This window comes from Penicillium antarcticum (genome assembly GCF_028974205.1).
Source record: "Penicillium antarcticum strain IBT 31339 chromosome Unknown utg000002l_segment0_segment0, whole genome shotgun sequence".
Taxonomy (NCBI): domain Eukaryota; kingdom Fungi; phylum Ascomycota; class Eurotiomycetes; order Eurotiales; family Aspergillaceae; genus Penicillium; species Penicillium antarcticum.
In genome coordinates this window covers 399,377-420,751 of record NW_026695300.1, presented here as the reverse complement: position 1 = coordinate 420,751, position 21,375 = coordinate 399,377, and the positions used below count along the sequence as shown (strand labels likewise).

Here is a 21,375-nt window from a genome sequence, read left to right as displayed (position 1 = left end):
GTATGATCAGTCAAATTCAAACACAAATGAACAGAGCCCAAAAAAACAATCACCACCACCGGAACCAACTCCTCGCCGGCTGATCCATCTTCTTCGCCTTCCCATTCCCATTAACAACACCACCGCCATCCCCATTAACAGCTCCATCAACATGCACATTCACCTCACCATTCTGGGCCCCACCCCGATCCAAATCATCTTCAGACCCCCGATCCCTCCCCTCAACAGAATCCATCATATCCTCCAGCGCCAACAAATCCCGCTCAATAAGCTCCGCCCAATTTTGCACATCCCCAATTTCCTTAAGTCCATCCCTCGTCTCATCCGCAAAACCCAGCCACTGCGTATTCTGCCGCGCCAGCCGGGTCGTATTCTCTGCTAGTTCGACTTGTTGTCGGTCCAGTGCTAAGGCGTTGGATTGGATGTTGCTTGCTCGGTCGCGGAGTGGTACTTCTAGATTTGTGCCCACTGAGTGGAGGGTTGCTGTGAAGGCTGCTAGGGCTTCTTTTTGGTGTTGGTCTGTTGTTGGGCTTGGGGTTTCTGGGGTTTGAGTTGGATTTTGGGCCTGGGATTGGGACTTGGGTGGTGGTGTGTGGGGTTGGGGGTGGTCCGTCATTTTTTGGGCTTTATTTATTGTATGGGGGTTGGTATACTATTTGGATATGGGAAGGTGGTTGTAGTTGGGTTTTGGATCTTGGTTGCGATTAAGCTTGGAACCCCACCTGCCATGTGGCTGGTCTGTGCTTTCCCCGCTCTAATCCGTGGGTCGAGGGTCTATTGTGCATACTACGTCGCTATTGACCATGGGGTATTTGGTATGGGACGGAGTAGCTTGAAGTGATGGGCTGGGTCTTGTCGACTTTGTTCTCAAGTTGCCTTGCAAGTACTCGAGCAGTGGATTGCATCACATTCCAGAGACGGGATACGACTACCAGCTTAAGCCATGGATAGGTTTAAAGGAAAGGGATAAGAGCTCATCTGGGTATTCAGTGTTATTAAAAAACAGGCCAACGCCCTCATAAAGTCTACTTGAAATGGGATACATCGATGAAACCCACGAGGGATCAAGAAAAGAACTGTATTCCAGAAGCATAGATGGTCAAGGGAATATCGATTGTGACAAGCAAAATCATCCACAAAACCACCTCAATTCGCAAAGGAAACTCAATATTCGAACTACCAACTGCAATGAGCCCCAAAGATGTAAAGCTCTTAAAGCCTGTGCAAGTAGAGCAGCAGCTGTCTCTCACTCATGCCCACAGATAATAGCTGCCCGCTCCCATCCCCATGGCCCATCATTTTTACCATTTGTACCTTAAGAATCAACACCCGGGCTTGCATAAGTAGGAGTCAACAGCGTTCCCTCCTACCGGCAATTTTTGCCCATACCCACTGGCAAGCCTTGGTGTGGGCGGTGGTGTTCTCCCCAGTCACTTGACATTTCCGAGAACCCCTATAATAAATCAGGGGACTGCGTACTCAGCCTCACTCAAATGAAGATGTCATGGGAAAGGAAACGGAGGGTGTAGTCTAGACTCGAGGCTGATTGAAGATGGTGAGGTTGATGAGGGTGGATGGGGGTGGGATGTAGGAAGACTTAAGTTGAGTTCGAGCTAGGACGGATAGTTGAGAAGGAAAAGAGAAAGAGAAAGAGAAATTGGGAGTGGGGGGGGAAACTGGGTATATATAATGCTGGCAAAAAAAAAGTCGCCAATTACCTGATCGGGACAGGTTACGGAGGCATCAGCACCTGGACCAGCTTCCCGAGTGAATGTGACTATGCTCCGGGGATCTGGGGTGAATGATGCCTTGCTTTCTAACTTGGTTCATCTTGGTTCATGAGTCACAGTAAATCGGAATTGAGACTGTAACTGAAGCTAAAGCTGTCGATACACTGATCTGGTAATGTATTCCTGCAGGGCCGATTGAATGGAAGAAGCCAATCCATTCTTTGCAATGCATCGGAGTTTTTTTGATTTATGGTCAGCTACTCTAGGGTCGAATCAATCTCAACCTTCGAACCTGCTTATTCGGCCAACAAGCAGGACACGACAGCCAGCTTTGAGTTGGTCTCCTCGAGCTGGTATGTCAAGTGGCTGCTTGAGATCAAGTTTCCGACAGCCCGCAAAGTCCGTCAAAGCCTACATATCAACACACAAGAATGATGACTGGTGGTGAGAGGCCATTCTGCAAAAGTATTGGGGAATAAAGAGAGGGAAGGGGTGAAGGGGAGGGGGATGGCTCACAAGAAAGGTGCGTAGATAAGAAGAGGAAGGCGAAGAAGAGAAGCGATTGACCAAAGAAAGAAGCCTTTTATGGTGACCTCACTAACATATTTTCTGTTTCAGGATTGCCATCAGAGCAACGATCATGTTCCACCATTTACTTGTACGCTTTCTTCACTCTTTACAGGACTATAAAATGCCAATGTACGTACGTACATATCCTGTCCACTAAATGGAAAACTTGCACGAGCCTCCTCTCAAGCAACAGAACGACGTGTGCACTCTACTCTGGATGTCATATCAGGTCCTCGGACGATTTGGACGTTGTTGATCATGGGCATTTGTCATTCCATAATCTATGGTTGATCTAGCTTTTATGTATAATTAGGCTATATAAAATGCAAATTTACACATCCATGCTTTATGCAGTGAACTCTCAGGTTGTTCAAGTCCCAGGGCTCAGCTCGTGTTTTGTAGCAGTTGCGGTTCGTTGCGCATGAAGAGAACAGAGTACCGTTGAGCAGCTGCTCATCCTACTACGAACTTCGCAAACCATGATTATATCAACTTACTTAGACAATTCGGCGCTTGCGGTTCTTCTGGGGCTCTGGGAGGTATCTAGCTACCACGGTGAACCCACCAGCAATCAGAATCATCAGAATCCAGATGGCATAACCTCCCACCGCTTGTGTCCTCGCGCCTACTGCAAAGAGGGTGGTGAAGAGAGCAGGGCAGAAGGCCCTCAGAGCGCTGACGTTAGTCAAGGCCAGCGCGTTCAGCATACCCAAAACCCTTGGTGAGGGTGCACTATCGTTGACGGCGAGTTGGATTGCCGTGAAGCTCATGCTGACTCCGCAACCGATGACCATAATCACCGGCACAAAGACCCAGAACGTCTTGACAGACGCCTCCGTCCCAATTTTGAGGAGGACATTTCCAAACGGAATGCACAGGAAGAAGAACGGATAGGCTGTGGCGCACAGGCGGATCACCCCGTTAGTTCCGATTTTTCGCTGCAAGGGCGGGAAGACTAGGAGGAGCCAGGCAGCTTGTGCGGCACCGCTTAGACCCATCATCAGCGAAATTTGCAGTGACGTGAAGCCGTATCCTCCCAGCCTCGCGGGCGTGAACCAGAACACGGGGATAACGGCTGTGTATGCAAATGCGAGGACCATGATGTGACCATAGATGTAGATGACTATGCCCACACCTGGCGACTTCAAGAGTTCCCGGGTAGAAAGTTCGGCTCTGGGCACCGGTGCGTCGGAGGCTGTCTCCTCATCGCCGTCCGTAGGATCAGGGTCCTTCTGTAACGTCTCTTCAATAAAGCAGGCACTGGAAATGGCAGCGGTTGCTCCTACTAGTGCCACGACCAGACTGGAAAGCGCGTAGGGGTAGGTTTGGAAGAACCGGACGGATCCAAAGACACCCGGGTATTGACGAACTGGATCGGCAAGGGCACCACCCAGCAGAGGCCCCAGGAAGATACCCAGGTTGCCACTGAACGCGAACCAACTGAAAGCCCGGGCTTGGGTCTTTGGCGAGCTGTGTTCGGCGATCATGGTACGAATGGTGATGATAGTGCCAGCGAAGACACCGGCGAGACACCTGAACAAGGCCATTTGGGGAATAGTCTTTGCTGTGCCAAAGAGACCTGTAGCTAAGGTCACGCCGAATAACGAGAAGACCAGGACTGGCTTGCGCCCGAAGCGATCGGAGGCTCGGCCCCAGAATATCATCACGATGGCTTGCGTGAGCGAGAATAATGACTCAATGAGGCCGCTGTAGAACCCGACATCAGTGTCTGCAACGCCTCCGTTGCTTTGGATCATTTGGTTGACATATGGGAAGATGGAGAAGAAGGCCAGCGGCTCTATGATTCGAGCGTAGCAGAGGAGCAGAATTTGGACCTTGGGCAGAGGCTTTCCCTCGTCTTCGTTGATGCTATCTCCGTCTGGCGATGGTGAGCGATCTCGAGTATCGGAACCTAAGAGGGCTGTTGTCTCGTCTACATGATTGTTCTCGGCAATTCCATTGGCCAAATTAGGCCGGGAAGCAGGACGTTTCCGGTCAGGCGGTCTATCGGTCACTGACATGTTGACCAATTGTGGGCATACACTCCAGTGGTCTCGAGGATACAAAGGTATCACAGCAGCTTTGCGGAGGATGCGTCAGTACGTGTTCGTCCCTTTGGCTTGATAGGAAAAGTGGGTCTTACGTCACGTGCGATGAGCATTAAATGCATTATGCATGCGATGTGCATGTTTGTAAAGTACATCACACGCATTTCCACTGGGCCACACGGACAGTTCTTTATCCTAAGAAGATGCATTTGGACACATGAAGGACTCTTTGTCTTGATCCATATCACGTGATACCAAGGAAGCACGCTAAGCCTATTATGGGTATTTGCTCTGCTTGTCACAGATCTTCTCCACCTCCGCATCCAGGCACGTGTGGACTACAACGAGCTACTGTAGACTTAGGCCATTCAATGAAGATTCTCGTACACTTAAACCACTTCAATGCCATCAAATGGCCTGAATTAACCATCAAAATAGCTATTGGTATCTAAGGAGATTGAAGCAATACAGCTTATCAGCAAGCGCTGCGGTGTATAGATAGAGACCCTGACCCACGACTAACCAAAGCACTAGATATCCATACTCAATGAATCTTGCAAGTCTGGGGAGAGCTCAAGACAGGGGCCTCGGTTGTCTATCCGATTTCGTGCATGATCGACACTGCTTTGACTATCTCATGCCGATCGCGTATTCAGTGTAGAATACGGACCTCTGCACGTTACGCGAGATCCCGAAAACCTCTGTAGCGCTTGATTGGCTAGAATTCCTGGCTAGCTTCCAGTGTACTTTGTGAGTTGAGCCACTGTTCCGAATAGTGATATTGACTCAAACTAGAGAGGCATTGCAAGCCTTTTTCGGTTGCATGACATCACGGACCGAGGTTCATTAGGCCCATTTATGTTCTAGCGAGGTTCTACTCTATCTACATGTACAATTGTACGTCTTCCTCATGTGAAGAGTGGGTCTGATCGACAGTACGGGGTATCACCCCCAAGCGCCCCTATTATAAACGGAAGATCAGCCCAGAAATCTTTTCGCCTTTGATATAATACTACTTTACTACTTTTGCACCCTTCGCGTGCAGGGTCATGGGAAGTGGATATTGGCCTCAGCATACTTTACCTCTACTCATGATCTCGGATCATAGTCAAGATAAGTAGGGGCATAACGAGCTCTGCGCCCATCATGTCAAAATCAGAATTGTCGGATATCTCCGACGCGAACGAAGCAGCCGCAGCACCCACCAAGCCGACATTATGGAAGCGCTTCAAGACGCACATGAAAAGATTCTGGTGGGCGTATTTAATTGGGTTCTGCTGCGCTATTCTGGTAATCATCCTTCCCATGTAAGACTTCCAACGAAAACTACAAGACCATTTGCTAATGCTCATATCTGCAGCTTTTATGTCGGAATCCCCAATTTTGCCAACGATTATATCAATAAATACGAGTATGACTATGATGGTCTCCGAATCACGAATCCTCGGCCTACTGCCTTCCATGTAAAGCAATCGAAAAGTCTTAGTATGGGGGGTGGATTTAGTGGCAGTGGTCATTTGACTGCATTTAATGCCACTATTCGAACCAAAGACACCGATGAGGTCTTCGCGGTATTCCCGGTGCCTGAAATTGAATTCAGCAATGGCGCCAGCTTTGATATTGATCAAGACTTGGACCTTTCTTGTGTTGAATGCTTGTCATCGCTGGCTACTTCAGCCGCCTCTAGCCAGAATTCTTCTCTGTTGGTTACCGGTACACCGGATCTTAAGTTTGGAGGTCTACCGACTGCTCATATGAACATTCATAAGATTATGAACGTGGGTGGTGAGTATTTCCTGTCTATTTTGCGTCTAGAAAAAGAGCTAACATGATTGGTCCAGGTTATAATGTTACGGGTAAGAACTGATAGATTCGTACATCTCCTCGGTGTCTTTGTTCTAACCTTGACAGAATTTATCAACGCCGACGGTGCTTTCAATGTTACGAGGGTGGACATTTTAGATGAACCAGTGAACGGGTTTAATTTCAATGCTACCATTTCTGTTCGCAATCCTAGCCCCTACATCGTCGAGCTGGTATGTGCTCATTTCCCACTGACAAGAAATATGTTTATAACTAACTTGTTTCAGGGACATGTGACATTCAATCTGTCTATGGGTGGCTCAGACTTGGGCTACGTTGATCTTCCTTATCTATTTTTGGACAAGAACGGCACCACTACTGATGTGCTTGGCTCGATCGATAAGTCAATGCTGATTCACGAGGCCGTGTTGGGTGACGATGATTTTGGAGTGGTGACCATTGATGTCAAGGGAAACAGCTGCGACTTCAATGGAAACGATATACCCTATTTTGCTGCGGCGATCAAGGCTGTCTCTGCGTCTGCAAGGCTTGATCTACTGAAATATGCATCGAGTCTATTCTCTGATTCATAGATGTGGTATCTATTAATTAGTGATGGTACCGGGTGGGGTTTTGCTTTTCAACAGAAATATAGACTTAATTTTGATTTCTGGCTTTCCCAGACAAGAAACGAGTCACTATACACCACGGAAATGACTGCAATATAAATTTGCTGGTTTAATTTAATTTGTAGGCTCCAGCGAACGCACATAGAGACATGTTATGTATTACCCTTCTCACCATTTCTCTGAGTAAGGTCTGATATCAATCTCATGAGTAAATGCACTTCGGGGCTGGGTGTGCAAGTGCCAGTAAGTATCCGCAATCTGTAAGGATTAGCGTTAGCGACAAAAGCAATGCAGATGAATGTCCACTTACTCCCTGTGGCTCGATCTTTGCATCTGGAATATCCTGGCCGAAGCCTTTAGTCATCTCTGTGTTGATGATCCCGTCAATAATCGCATGGGAGACATGAACACCCTTGGGTCCGAATTCACGCGCCAGAGACTGCGCCATGGCGCGGGTTCCAAACTTGCTGGCGGCGAACGCGGAAAGCCCAGAGCTACCTTTGAGTGCAGCTGTAGCACCTGTAGCTGTTAGTCTCCATCGCCCTTCAGGATTAATACACTTCGTACCGGTGAAGATGAGGGTCGGTGAATACCGGTCCTTATTTCCATGTAACATGAACGGTAATGTGGCCTGGGCAAAGTTGAATGCACCCATAACGGCCGGTTCTATGCTCCCAAAGAATTGTTCGGGGCTTTGTTCTAGAAATGGTTTCATCGAGAATTTGCTCGCGACATTGAAGATTGCCGCTGCAATCGTAAGGTCAGGACCGAAATTGGACTTGATTTGTTCCAACGTAGAGTCCATGCTTGGAATACTTGCGACATCTGTGGGAATTCCGACGGCAGAACCGCCATTGTGCTTGATGTCCTTGACCAGAGGATTCAACGTGTGTTCCGATCGAGAAAGAAGGATCACAGGGTAAACTTGAGCAAAGCGGCGAGCGATAGCGGCGCCCGTTCCGGGTCCTGCGCCGGCAATGATTGCAATTTTCGACATTGTGAGAAGATAAAGAAAAAGAAGAGGTTAAAAGGAACCTTTTACTCCGCGGCAACGTCATGATTCTGTGAGTTCACCACTTTTTGGTATCTTTCGGGGAGAGCCATACATTACATCATCGTCCCTCTATAAAACATCGCATCGATACGGGCTTAGCTTGATCAGATGATACTGAGGCCGCCAGGGCTATACTACAATTTACTGCAATAAGCACATGGATAGTAATCGAAGGAAACAAGTGTCTAATATTCAATGATCAGTATTGAAAGGTCGAATTGCAAAGATGTATGCAATGATAAAGATATACCAAAAAGCATCCAATAGATAAAAGTGAGCTTAACAAGAACTGAAAGGGTGTAAATGTCAGTAAGTTTCACCAAGACATTCGTGCCTACAATTGAATCGTCCACACTCTGGGTTTGAGCATAAAATGCGCGCGCATAGAACGTTAGGGCGTGAGCGTGAACACTTGCCGAGACAACCAGTCCCAAAATTCTCCGTGCTTCCAGTGCGCCGGTGTTTCTCCCATTCCTTAAATGTTCCTTGGGGCATCAAGCCCTTAATCTCGAGTCTAAGTATCAAGTACAGAGACCACCATCGACAGCTTTGTTTTGGGAGAGCCCGGGCCTCTTGGATGACCTCAGGGCCATACTGTGCTGGAATTGCAACCAGCCAGTCTTTGGTGTCGATGCCCCAACTGCTGTATCTCTTGTTTTCCTCAATCTCGGTCTCACGGTCGCCTCGGACTCCTGTGCAGTGAAGCCAGGTACATCGCTCTGCGCCTGGGTGGCGCAACATTATCATCCAGTGGATAGGGTCGTCGGGAGTTTTGCGCTTGCAGATTGTCAGGAAGAGCTCAAGACGCCCTAGGTCTACGTGAGGCATGTTTGCCTGTAATCTGTAAATAGACCCGATAGGGTGAAGTAATTGCTATGGTGATTGAGGTATTGATTGTTCCGATGATACACTTTGACCATACAGACTTGGTCGCTTTTATACCCAGGCGATCTCCAATTTCTCTTCTCATAAACAGACAAAGAACTTGGACAATGGTTTTTTCAAATATTCCTCGCCCCGAAAGAAACCAAACTAAGCCGAGCCAAAGATGGCACATCATTGAAAGAGGCGTAAAAGATCAACAAAGGGCTTTGTGGCTATCATTGTTTTCTTTCTCGATAAATAGTATAGCCTCATGAACAATGTCAGTGACGAACTTAAATACCTATAAGCTCCACTACTTTTTACCACCGATTTAAGTCATCCAATTACAACTTACCCATCACTCTTTCAAGCACTCACCCAGATTGCCAACCGAAATATAAAATGCCACAGGCGCCGAGCTGACCTATCTTATACACCACGCTGTATTCCAGGAACTCCTGCGCAAAGAGCCGATTGCTATCAGAGAGCGAAGGGTAAATACCCCAGAGCGTCGCATCGAGACGGGACAGGTGGTCTCATTGACGGGGTACCCATCATACTTAGAAGTGAGGTTAACATGCACAAGGCGATCCCGGAGTGTCTTACCGTAACAGAAAAGCCTGCGAAATACTTTGCCATCCATCTCTTTACTTTCGAGCGAACGCTGGATTCTTTGAGAGATAGCTTAATCCGGAACGCTCATCTTGGGGTACGGAAACGACCGGACATAACGGACGTAATCTGCAGCAACAACTCGTAGAGAGTCCCATGTTTTGGATCCAGTAGTGGATTTGCCGCAAATTGTAGTGTTGCCGTTGGTTTGCACTCGATTTAGACATTTATCCCATTTAATATCGACTATCAGAGAGTCCACGTCTGGGAGAGTTGCACAAGATGCGGAAGCCACACAAGCAGTCACTTTGAGGAACTGAGAGATCATCTCGAAAGGCCCTCAATGCTCGTTGGGGTTTCTTACCTACCCGTTGAAACTCCCTGCTTGATACTTCCCTCATTTGTTCTTTCCCCTCCTCGTCGCCAACTCAACCCAGTGATTCGACCTTTTGAAGTTGGTACGACCATGGCCGAATGCAACTTCATTATGAAATGTCTCAAGCATATGAGAGGCTTGAGTAAAAGATCGTCAGTGCTCGGGCTTTTCATATATTGAATTGACAAGTTTACCACAGAAGCCAACATCGGCATGGACATCCATACAACCCGACCTTGGCCCTGAAGAGCGCCACTGGTGCCCTCCCGCCTGGTCCGAAGCCCCCCGGAAGCTTGTGAACAACCACTCGGCCCGAAGTATAGAGTAAGCAAGCGGGGTCTCCCCGGGATGCCTTGAAAAGGGTTAGCTTTGCGCCAAATGCGTAGTGCCACGGGCTACTCCGGGCTGATAGCACCCGAAGTGTCGATCTCGGGCCAAAAGACAGCGAGGTTCCATGGGTGAAATCGTTGAAATGGCGGAGAAATCCTGGGGCCCCGGATTCCACTGTTCTCTCCAGTCTTCCTCTGTCGAACAGGTGGTCTACATCCTCGAGCTCCGGTCCTTTGGTCTCGGGGAAAAAGAAATAGACCATAGGGATCTAGATAATATCAGCTTAGTTTAACAAGGGAGTCAAGTATCAATAGTAGTCAATTTACCCATGCAAAACAGAAGCAGGCAAAAATGATGAATGTTCTCCATCCAATTAACAAAACCACCAAACGCCTGAGACCGTGCTCGAATGCGCGTAGTCGAGATCTCAGAAGGATAGAACCTACATTTCTGTCAGGGACAGCCCTAAAAAGAATAGGGATAAACGGCTCACCACGGAACTGGCAAGTATCCAATACCAAGGAACAACTGGAATATAAATACAAAAACGGTAGCTGCATATGCACATGAAGTTGTACCAATCGAAAGCAGAATGGCAGTCATGACGAAGCAGAAGCAGAGGCCGGCAGCAGAGAACATGAGTGATGCTCGTCGGCCGAACTTGTCCATGCTCCATAGGGGTATTATTGATCCGACGAGGTATGTGAGGGAGGTGCAGCCGCCGAGGATCAGGGAAAGATTGCGAGATAGATGCATTGCGTTCTATTGCAAAGCCAATGTTAGTTGGTGTTGAATTTTATATTTTTGATAGGACATACCTGGTAGACGATAGGTGCGTAGTAGTTGATCATGTTGGAACCTAAGTATAATCAGCGAATGAGCTATCAATCCATGTGGATGAGTATGTACCTGTGAACTGCTGTTGAATATTGACAACAGCAGCCAAAATCATTCGACGAAGATTACCCATCTGACCACCCGACCAAAGCTCCTTATATTCGAAAGGACCACCAGCAGACTCAATCTCAATAGAGGTCTCAGTCTGACGACGCAGATGAACAACACCAGGATGAGACTGGTTGGCAGGCTGATCCATCTGAAGACGTGCCAGAACAGAAGCAGCCTCATCACTGCGATCTTGCTCACAGAGCCAACGAGGCGAATCAGGAAGCGGAATCATCTGCAGAACCAGAAAGATAGCAAAGAATGCCTGGAAGCTAATCGGGAACCGCTATTGAACGGGTGTATCCACGAAGCTGAGCCCATAGTCTAGCCAGTATGCAATGCAAAGACCGAGAATTGTCACCGTTCCCTGCGCGGAAAGGAGCATACCACGCATTTCCGGGCGGGCTAGTTCGGACTGATAGGCCGGAGCAGTACTGCTATTGATACCATTTCCAAGACCGGTGACAACCCGACCGACGAGGAACTGGGCTGTAGTATAAGAGCTACCGAGGATGACAGTGCCAATAATCATGATTGAACCACCTGCCATGATCATCTTGCGTCGACCGAATTGGTGGCCAATGACCAAACTCAAGAGACAGCCAATTGCACACCCGATATCATAGATCGAGGTCAATAGACCCTGCATCGTACTATCGGGATTATTAAACGTCATCCCGAACTGATTATCAGCCCCGACCAGCCCGCTCATCACACCCTGGTCATAACCGAGTAAAAGAAAAGCCTGACAGCTTGCAGCCGTCACAGCCCAGTGTAGATACTTTCCTTGCAGTTGGCCCATACTGTAGGATCGAGAAGGGTGGTATTACCGGCGGTGTCTTCGAGACTAGAGGTTCTCCAGTTCGTCCTGGTCATCATCGATCTATGAACACTGAGAGGATTGAGAAGCACGCTGAGATTGAAACTACTCATGTGGAGGTTTAATCAAGAACAAGAGATCCACAAACTGAAGAAGTGTCAGGGGTCAACCTATAGATATCCATACAACTTCCTCCGAGCTCTTCTCTAAAATATGATAAGAATACAATTCCCTGCAACACACTCAGACATGAGATCCACGCAGATGGCTCCGCAAATGTCTCTTCAGCTTCCGAGTAGAAGTCTTCTCGGTGCTTTCATAGACACTCAGTGCAGCACTACCACCACAAGTCTGCGATCCATCACCGTTGCACTTCATATCACACTTATCCGCTCCGATCTTGACACTTCCCTCCAGCTTATCACCACAGAAACATTGACCTGCATACTCCGTTCCAGCCAGACTGAAGCCGGCTTTGGCGCAGTAATCTATGCAGCCTGTTGAAGTGACTTTGCCGATACCCAGATTAGCGAATTGAACTCCCGTCAGGGCGCGCGCAGAGACATTATCGGAGTAACAGCCTAGGTATGACCAGCCAGAGGTAGAGCTGTCCGTCTCGGCTGAGTCCGAAGGCGCGGCACTGTTGACATTAGACTGGGCAGTAGCAGTGACCGAGATACTCTCTGCATTAAGCGAAGCAGAAGGGACAACCTCTGCACCCTGTCCCCATCCAGTCGGCGGGTTATCACCAGGCAACTTGTCAAGCACACCAGAGATAGGCTCGATAATCTGATTAGCGATATTGCAACTTGTCGACGCATCATTGATGAAACCCGCATCGGCACATTTATCCATACCGAGATCACCGGCATCGCAATTATCAATGATCTTCTGCAGGACACCCTCATCCCAGCCGGAAATCTTAAATCCACACATTAGCCCACTCACAATCAAACAAGGAATGAAACTCACGAAATCCCCATGAAGCGAGTACCCCGTCCGATCCCCGTTACTGAGGATGAACGGCTGCTCTCCAAGACCCGGAGTCCACAGCTCCTCAAACAACGGCGTATTCCAATAAACCTCGTAAAAGATATGCGGAAGATGAATCCACCCCTTAGGACAATTCGCCTTACCACTGGTCGTTCCCTTACTACTCGGCCAGTTCATATTCTTCTTGTAATCATCCAGCCCAGCAGCGGGGTTATAACAAGACGGGAAATGGATATCAGCGCGCAATGGTGAGGCATAGCCGTCACAATTGACGTGCGGGAAGCCTGCACCTGCACCTGCGTTGTTTGGGTCTTGGATTCCGACGCCGTGGAGGCCGTCTGAGTTGACTGGGTAGGAAGGTGGACTGTAGGAAGTTCGTGGACAAGTCCATTGGACTGGTTGGATTGGGCCGGCGGCGCTGTCGAGGACGTTTGAGGCTGTTGATGGGGGTATTCGAAGGTCTTTGTCGCCGCTCATCATGCGGAGACCTATTGGAAAGGGTTTGATTTCGTCGTCAGTTGCTTCGAAAAAGTAGTAGACGTTCATGTAGAACATTGGGACGGAGAGGAATGAGCCGTTCGAGGCTTGGAAGTAGAGGGACGGGGTCCAGTAGTTGCTTTTGTCTGCGTCTACTAGGGACGAGGTGCAGTTTGAGTCCATTAGGGCGTCGTCGGTCATTGTCAGGTTGAAGTTGCTTCCGCCTTGGATTGTGTGGACGTGGGAGGCTGCCACTCCTGGGTTGACGATTGGGTCCATGCGCCCTGTTACTAGGGCACCGTTGCCGTAGAAGTGGTTTACGGCGAACGTGCGGCTTTCTTTGGCGAAGGTTGTTGTTGATAGACCTGCTATCAGGGCGAGGATGTTTTTGGGTTGCATTTTAGCGGCTTTTTGGGAAAGGCCGAGATGTTAGAAGAAGAGAAGAAAAGGACGAAAGATGTGCTGTCTAGAGATGCAGCAGAGCAAAGGAAATGAAATCTCAAGTACCAGACTTGAGAGAGAAAAGAGTGAATGCAGCTGGGAAAATAACAAGAATCGGCCACAGAAGCATTGTTATATAGGCACCCATTGTGCTCGTTCTCGTTAAAGAATGTCAACGAGATGAAACTCGGCGTGAAGTTTCTGTCATTGATAGAAAAGAATCAGGGTCCAAGCCAAGACTTCTACAGTTTACAGGCAACCTGATAGCGCCAGAATCGGGCCAGACTTGCCCCGGCACCCTTTGTTCGCAGACGAACCCATATGCCGGACTGTCATTGCCGATTCCGGAAGCGCCATGGCGTAGGGCTAATGAGAGCAGGGGACCACATACGCCCTTGGGCGTTTCAGAGTAGATTAATATGAAACGTGGGGCTGGGCTTGCGAACCATCATTTACTACTAAGGGCAAGAGTAAAAGTATACGAGAACGAGTAGATTGGATACAGAAACACCAGATAACTTCTGGGAATTATCGAATTGATGCAGGAATGTTTTTATGGGGCAAATGAGCATATCCAAGAAAATTAAAGGCCGAAACTGAATCGCTGGGCAAAGCTCGCATCCATGCATAAAGTCGCTCGAAAGGAAAGAAATAGGACCAAAACACAATATTAATAACAAGTTATTGATCGAATGTACGCCATAACCAAACAGTGCTGAAGCAAGCAAAATCAAAGTATTTGTGATGTTCAAAGAACACCTGAAAGAATAGCCTCGGTGGCGGAGTTGATGTAAGGCCGCTTGGCATCGAGGTTGACGCCAAAACGTCTTTCAAGTTCTTGCTTGACGGTCTTCTTGGAGATCTTCATCAAGTCACCGGTCTCCAAGATCCGGCGGATCTCTTCTAGAATCTCATCGTCAGGGGGCAAGTGGCTTAAGTCTTCGGTGCCCATGTCCATGTGACTCATCATCTCAGACGGGGCGATTGAGTAACGAGATCCCATGCCAAGAGGCAAGTCCAGCTGGGAATGGGGACGCGAAGCTGGGAAGCCATACTCGGACTGGGGGAAGGCGTGCGACTTCGTGCCGTAGGAGTGAGCCGAGAACTCGGAGCGGTCGTCGCGAGAGGTTTGTGCATCGGCCATGAGCTCGGCCTGGTGGTCCAGCAGCTTCTTCTTGGGGATGGAGTTGGGGTCAAATTTGCCTTCGTCGGAGATGACGACCTTGCGGCCCTTTTCTCCGGTGATGACACGTGTATTACCCCAGGAGAAGTCGTCCATGTTCCAGAAGGAGTAGAGCGGTAGGGCGAGTGAGAAGATAGGGATGGCCATGAGGTAAATCAACATCCAGCCGACCATCTCCCACTTGCGTCGGATGATGAAGATCAATGCTTGCAGGCCGTAGATGACACCGAGCAGAATGAAAGATGTGATGGGGAGTACGTCTGGTTCACTGACACACCAGTAGATCAGGTAGATGATATAGGCGACGGTGACGGGCTGAATAATGGTCATGAGAAGATCCATGAGTACAATGAAACGCATACTGAAACAACAGAAACCACACAGTTGGTCTAGAGGAATAAGCTCCATCAAGTTGTGAACAGTGGAGTTAATCCAACGACGACGCTGGGAAAGGAAGACTGCGAAGCTCTCAGGTGCGACGGTCCAAGCGTGAGATCTGAAGATATACTTGGTCTTGTATTTGGGGTGGAACTTGATAAGCAGAGTCGTCAAGTAACGATCCTCACCAAGGTGTAGCAAGTTCTTCATGTGGAGGGTATCGACGCGGATCTCAGAGTAGGCATCAACCACGTCCTTGCTGACGAAGAGCGGCTTTCCGCCATCCGCCGCACGGACACGGTACATACTGAAACAACCTGGCAGACAAGTGACGGATCCGAACAAACTCTCGAAAGCCTTGGTCAGGTTGTGGGAGATGTAATATTCGTAAACCTGGATCATGGTCACGATGGAGGTCTTTGCGTTGGACAACGAGGTTTCTCCACAGACACCAATGAGACGAGTATCCGAAATGAACGATGAGACGAAACGAGTACCGGCATCCGGTGCAACCATAGTATCGGCATCGACCTGGAGAATGTATTCGTAGAACATTGGATTGACACCGATGATGTTGCGAATGTGATGATGCATCTCGAGCTCCATAGGGCTCATAGGTAGATTGTAGTGGACACGGTTGAGGAAACGCATGAGAACCATCTGAGAGTCACGCTTACCACGGTTACCGGGACGGGAGACTTCGGAGGGCTTTCCAACCTTCACAACGACAAGGAAGGGAACAATGTGACCCTGGACCTCGTATAGACCGGAGTAAATCTTTGCCATGTTGTGCTGCTTCATACCCTCACCCAAACTCTCAAAGCTGAGAGGCTCGGGGTCCACGGATTCAGGAACACCGAGAATGTCAAGGACAATGCGGGGAGTAGGGCGGTCGTTGCCTTGTCCGATAATCATACCGTCACAAATAACCAGCAGGAGTTTGCGCTTGTCATCGTAACGCATACGAGCCATAGAATCCATGGCACGGCGCAAGGAGTCTTCGTCTTCGGTATAGACAGGCACCTGACAAATAATGAACTTGTCTAAGTCTTCGGGAAGGTTCTTCTTTCCGAACTGGAGAGCAGCCAAGAACTTGAAGAGAATAATGGCACACAGCATAATAGATATGGCAAGAATGAAGTATCGCGCAAACTGACAGCGGACTGAATCTCGAGTATCGATCTTGCCAATGAAGAACAAGTTGTCGAGACAAAGCTGCATGCGAGAGCGGAGCGTGGTATCAAAGTCCAGGTTGTCCCAGTACTTGGTCACATCCTGACCAGATCGTCCTTGGAATAGATCGACAACCAGAGGGTCCATGTAGTCGGTATCGATGTTGCTACTTCCATTTTTTCCAGTAGGGAAGCGGGCAACGCGAGGTCCAGCGATGTAATAAGTCATGTCGTAGATCTTTCCGTTGATACTGGCAACGTTCTTGGAATCATCGGTGGCCAACTTCTTCATAGCCTTGCTCGTATATCCAATGTATCCCTTTTTGTAGTTTGCGCGCATCATAACCATTTGCTCGTAGAACCAATCGGCTCTAGAGTCGTTAGTCCAAGAGCGGAAGTCGTGATACTTGGCGTTGATATCAAAGGTGGAACTGGAGGTTGTCTCGGCAGAATCGTTCAAGTTTGACCGGTAGTCAAGCGGCACACTAGGATCAACCTTTCCAGTAGTACCCTGGCACAAAGCAGAAACCTGGACGGGGAAAAGATTGGTGGCATCTGTACCGGCGTAGTTTTTCAACGACTTCTCGGGAACGATGTTGGGGTAGTGAGATGGGATGAAGTCGCCAAGATTGAAGACTACACCTCTGATAGCGACGAAAGAGTTTTGCCCACTCTTGCCATTGTGGTTGCTGAGTTCGGCAGTGTTGTAAACATCTTGAGTTGGACAAACTACACCGGGGAAACCGACAATCATGAAGACAGCGACACCGCAAGCAAACCAGATGATAAGGTTGATGGCGAGCTTCTCACGCCAGGCAACACGCACATCCTTGCGCTTCATCCGACCAATGAATTTGATAGCGAAATCGGGAATATAGAATGTGAGCAAGTAAACCAAGAACATCCAGCGACGACGGGTGCCGGAGACGGTGGCTTCGTCGACCTCCTCCATGTCCTTGTTGTTGCCTTTCTCGAGCATCTGCTCCTTGGTCTCGAGGTTGTGGAACATGTCACCAGAATTGAAGGCTGAACCACCAGCGTCCGAGCGTCCATCAAGTTCTCGGCTCCCGAAGTAGCCCTGCTTGCCTTCGTCTCCATAGATGAAGGCACCAGGGGATTGGTCGGTGGGGTTTAGGAGTCGGACCTTGGAATCTGGGTTTCCACCAGAGGTCTGGAAACCGTCACCATCGGCACCGGCAGCGCCATAGGCCGAGAATACACGCTCGCCAACGTTGGCAATATCTGCCCAGCATCTTTCACTCAAGAAAACACCAGTGCTACCTGCCCGAGCTTCATTTCCAGGCCATCGCTTTTCATCGAGGACGACTTCGGTCTTTTCTCTATCGCTTCCAACGACAATGTTTCCGATGTCAGCCAAGCCGAGGAACTCTCCGAAAGGCAAGAAGACACTGTAATCGGCGTTGCGCAGCCGCGAGCTGATCTCTGCGATACCGAATGTCTGAACCTGCATTCTGACACACTTGCTGTCAAACTGGTTGGCAATGCGGCGGTCATTCGGCTTGAGACAGATGATAAAGTAGGGATTGAGGTTGGAGGAGCTCAAGCACTTATTGATGACTTCCAAGCCAGAAAGGAATTGGCCAGCGGCTCCTGGGGCTGGACCAGAGGGCATGCCATTCTTGCGGCCAGTATCCCTTTTGGAACCTGCTACTTGGCTCTCGACCTCCTCTATCTCATCGCTATCGGCGTGAGACGGGGCCGCAAAGCGTGACGGAGCACCAAGCTTGCGTCGAGCCATGCTGGGCATGCGCAGGGGCTTGGAGCTAACCTGAGCCTGCATGATGGCAGTCTTTTCTTGTGGGTGGGAGATGGTTTGAAGAGCCTCTTGGTGGAAGAGTTCACGCACGAAGTCACTGCGAGTAGATCGCATCAGGTTCATCAGATCGCCAGAGATAACCTCACCATTCTCCTCGAGCAATCCAGTGACGGAGTAGTCGATCTCACCCGCGAAATGCTTGACAGTGAAGGCGCTTCGGGACTGTGCCATGTAGCCGGTTCCGCCTGAGTTGCCAACGGAAATGGCAGGGTTTTTGTTCTCAAAGCGCTTTCGCACGCTCTCGAGGAACTGGGCATCGGAGCGTCCACGCTTCGTCTGGTCATCCAGAATGCTCAACAAACCGTTTCCATGCTTGAGGAGACCGCGCACGGTATCCGTGTTGTCAAAGTAGCTGGTGGCTGCCACTGTGATCTCCTCCCGGTCCAAGATATCGGCTTTGTGGTCGAAGAACGACTGAAGGCAGTAGTTGTAGAGGGACTCAGTTGCCGCATTGCTCAGGAGTTGGTCCAATGTAGAGCCAGTCGAGGGGGCCTGGGCGAAGCCGGGGAAGTCGACAATCGAAATCGTGTTGGCAATACTGTCCTCGGCAGCGCAAAGCCGTTGATTGACTGTCTCAATCACGTGGGTCACAAGAAGAGAGTAAATAGTACGTGCGAATGCATCTGCATTCTCGCGCGCTCCCTTGGGGTCCAGCATAACTGTAACCCGCTCACGGTGAATGGTCTTGGTCTTGTATCCCAGACTGTTTTCCAAAGCTGCAACACTGAGACCCAGGAAAGCTGCGACATTATCGAGAACGTCTTTGTTCTTGACCACTGTGACGGTCTCACCACCCTCGTGGGAGTAGCCACCGCTTTCCTCCGCGCCGGTGGTGGTCGACTGGCCTGTCGCGAACTCCAACTGTCCAATGTGAAGGATGCTGGCGAGAATCTGACAGATCTCAGCGATTTCACCACGCGAGAACTCTAACTTCCGCAGTGCAGTCTTGAAGTGCTGGAATCCATCCGTGTCATTGATTCCAACCTTCAACTGTGTTGGGTGACCGAGGTATCTCCAGCGCTTGTGGCTCACGCTGCTGCCAGATAGCTTGCCAGTCTGGACATGGATTGCCGTGTCAAGACCCAAATGGGACTTCTCCGCAGCGCTTGTTCCCGCTAGCAGATAGTATAACGCGTGGAAACTACGTTCTCCCGTGGGTACAGAAGAGATGCGACTTCGCTCCAATCGGTAGTCAATAATCTTACCACCGATCAAAGTGGGGTTCACGGAGGATGAGCCATCATATTGAAGCTCGAGGAAGAGACCAGCTTTTGAGGCCGTAGGTGAAGTGACGGACTTTGTGGTTGTGAGGGTGTCAAAGACAAAGGCGGCATATGAGAGTTTAGAGGATAGCGGAGTCGATGAGAAGGATAGGAACGAAGATAGCAAGTGTGAGCGAAGAGTCGTCTTTCCAGATCCACTCTCTCCCCTGTTGAAGATTAGATATGATGAACCCAGTTCTTGTGTGGCTCCACTTACAAAAATACAATGGCCTGATTCTCGGCGCGAGCACCTAGACGAGTGAAAGCACGACGAGCGAGATCCTCCGCTTCGCCTGCGGCACTCCCCTCTTTGTCACCGTTTGGGCCCTTGGTAGCCGATGAATATGTGTTCATGGCAAGCAAGGCCTGAGATGACAGGCGAGCAGTCGGTAGTCCAACATGAAATCTAGGATCCGTTAGCAGTAAGTCCGATTGATTGACGAGGATTGAGACCATACCGACTGGCCAGATGAGCTGTGAGGTGTGTATCAGACTGGAGATGGGCGGGGAGCGATGGAAGCGAAGACTGGGCATGTGCCGGACCACTGCCAGCAAAAGTACCCGCCATCTTTGAATTCCCCTTCAATTCTGAAGGATGAGAACGAGTGTTGAAACGATCGAGATGTCAAATCAAGGCGGTTCGAGGGCGGAATGAACGTGGGGGGAGGGGAATGTGAGGGTGTCGGAAGCTTCTAGCGGAATGAGGACCCCTAGAAACAGATCGAGATGGCAGTCATGAGGGTGAGGTGTGTTAATGCCAGTGAACGAGTGTGGCTAAAAGAGGAGAGTCGAGAGAGGGAAAAAAGAAACAAATCGATAAGGTCCGGGGAATACCATACCGGTATTGCAAAATACTAGCCCCGCTAAGAATAGGCCAAACAGAATTGCAGTATTTCATTGGAATTGTCTTACCCACTTTCCTAGTGCTGTACCGCATGCTTATGGTCAGCTATTTACTTGGGTCGGGTTACTATTAAAGTATATTGCAGCTAACAGTACGATGGAATATAGGATTCAGGTAATTGGGAGAAAACAAAAGTTAGCGAACAAGAGGAAGAAAAGGAGAGAATAGCAGAGAAGAGATGTTTCCCGCTAGGACGGATCAGGGTCTCAAGTATAGTTCTCCACTGATATGTACCCGACAGGAGAATACTCAGGGTCCAGACCAGACATGTCGATTGTACCTGTCTACTCGTATTGCCTCCTTGCTGAATACAGATATTGAATCTTAATAGTTAAGTGAAAGAAAAATAAAGACAAAGATAAGAATTATAGCCGAGTTAATAGCTCTGTAACATGTGCAATTCCGAGTGGACCGATCGCAAGCTAGACTTGGAACCGTCTGAAACTAGGGGCGCTCGGCCTACGGGATTAATTCAGATGACATTCCCGACTAACAATAGGCCCGAGTCACACAGTGGAGAGTGGCGAAGTGATCATCTGGGAGGAAAAAAAGAGTGAGACATGCCAAATATAGCTGTGACAGTACTGGACACAGATCTGTTTAGCTTTATACTCATCCCTCATTGGCTGGAATATACAAGCTATTCAGGGTGAAAGAGCAACAAACATACGGATATTCAAACAAAGACACACAAATGGACATAAATATTCACAATTAAATAGTTAACTTGTATTATGAATCTATTTCAGTCTCAATACTAATTCTGTATTTGTCAATATCTGCTGGACCCCAAAGCTTAGCTGAGACTGGGGAGGCAGATCGGGATCGCCCGTACGGAGCCCTGTATTTTTCAATTCACTTTCTTCTCCCCACAGCTCTCTGTCTCTCTGTTTGTCTCCATCTGTTTTCCTTCCTCTCTCTCACCTTCAGGAGTTCTTTCTCCAGCC

At 49.1% G+C, this 21,375-nt stretch overlaps 8 protein-coding genes across 8 annotated transcripts; 1 reads left to right on the top strand and 7 right to left on the bottom strand.

Annotated features, from left to right (window-relative positions):
- Positions 1 to 49: 49 nt before the first annotated feature.
- N7508_001151 (uncharacterized protein) lies at positions 50 to 729 on the bottom strand (the record flags this gene model as incomplete). Its single annotated transcript, XM_058459217.1, has 2 exons — positions 50 to 504; positions 654 to 729. 2 exons carry the CDS (start codon positions 727 to 729, stop codon positions 50 to 52), a joined length of 531 nt encoding a protein of 176 aa, XP_058322749.1.
- A 2,068-nt stretch (positions 730 to 2,797) lies between these two features.
- Positions 2,798 to 4,321, bottom strand: N7508_001150 (MFS transporter; the record flags this gene model as incomplete). Its single annotated transcript, XM_058459216.1, has 1 exon — positions 2,798 to 4,321. The coding sequence occupies one exon, from the start codon at positions 4,319 to 4,321 to the stop codon at positions 2,798 to 2,800; it is 1,524 nt and encodes a 507-aa protein (XP_058322748.1).
- Positions 4,322 to 5,494: 1,173 nt separating this feature from the next.
- Positions 5,495 to 6,744, top strand: N7508_001149 (DUF3712 domain-containing protein; the record flags this gene model as incomplete). Its single annotated transcript, XM_058459215.1, has 5 exons — positions 5,495 to 5,655; positions 5,709 to 6,133; positions 6,190 to 6,204; positions 6,260 to 6,384; positions 6,439 to 6,744. The coding sequence occupies 5 exons, from the start codon at positions 5,495 to 5,497 to the stop codon at positions 6,742 to 6,744; spliced, it is 1,032 nt and encodes a 343-aa protein (XP_058322747.1).
- A 204-nt stretch (positions 6,745 to 6,948) lies between these two features.
- N7508_001148 (uncharacterized protein) lies at positions 6,949 to 7,777 on the bottom strand (the record flags this gene model as incomplete). The annotated part of the gene is made up of 3 exons (XM_058459214.1): positions 6,949 to 7,038; positions 7,091 to 7,299; positions 7,348 to 7,777. 3 exons carry the CDS (start codon positions 7,775 to 7,777, stop codon positions 6,949 to 6,951), a joined length of 729 nt encoding a protein of 242 aa, XP_058322746.1.
- A 363-nt stretch (positions 7,778 to 8,140) lies between these two features.
- On the bottom strand, positions 8,141 to 8,662 carry N7508_001147 (uncharacterized protein; the record flags this gene model as incomplete). The annotated part of the gene is made up of 1 exon (XM_058459213.1): positions 8,141 to 8,662. The coding sequence occupies one exon, from the start codon at positions 8,660 to 8,662 to the stop codon at positions 8,141 to 8,143; it is 522 nt and encodes a 173-aa protein (XP_058322745.1).
- Positions 8,663 to 9,876: 1,214 nt separating this feature from the next.
- On the bottom strand, positions 9,877 to 11,763 carry N7508_001146 (Major facilitator superfamily domain general substrate transporter; the record flags this gene model as incomplete). The annotated part of the gene is made up of 6 exons (XM_058459212.1): positions 9,877 to 10,284; positions 10,395 to 10,458; positions 10,510 to 10,778; positions 10,835 to 10,875; positions 10,926 to 11,196; positions 11,257 to 11,763. 6 exons carry the CDS (start codon positions 11,761 to 11,763, stop codon positions 9,877 to 9,879), a joined length of 1,560 nt encoding a protein of 519 aa, XP_058322744.1.
- A 261-nt stretch (positions 11,764 to 12,024) lies between these two features.
- On the bottom strand, positions 12,025 to 13,650 carry N7508_001145 (DUF1996 and WSC domain-containing protein; the record flags this gene model as incomplete). The annotated part of the gene is made up of 2 exons (XM_058459211.1): positions 12,025 to 12,702; positions 12,754 to 13,650. 2 exons carry the CDS (start codon positions 13,648 to 13,650, stop codon positions 12,025 to 12,027), a joined length of 1,575 nt encoding a protein of 524 aa, XP_058322743.1.
- Positions 13,651 to 14,440: 790 nt separating this feature from the next.
- chsE (chitin synthase class Va) lies at positions 14,441 to 20,092 on the bottom strand (the record flags this gene model as incomplete). Its single annotated transcript, XM_058459210.1, has 3 exons — positions 14,441 to 19,691; positions 19,742 to 19,930; positions 19,983 to 20,092. 3 exons carry the CDS (start codon positions 20,090 to 20,092, stop codon positions 14,441 to 14,443), a joined length of 5,550 nt encoding a protein of 1,849 aa, XP_058322742.1.
- Positions 20,093 to 21,375: the final 1,283 nt, after the last annotated feature.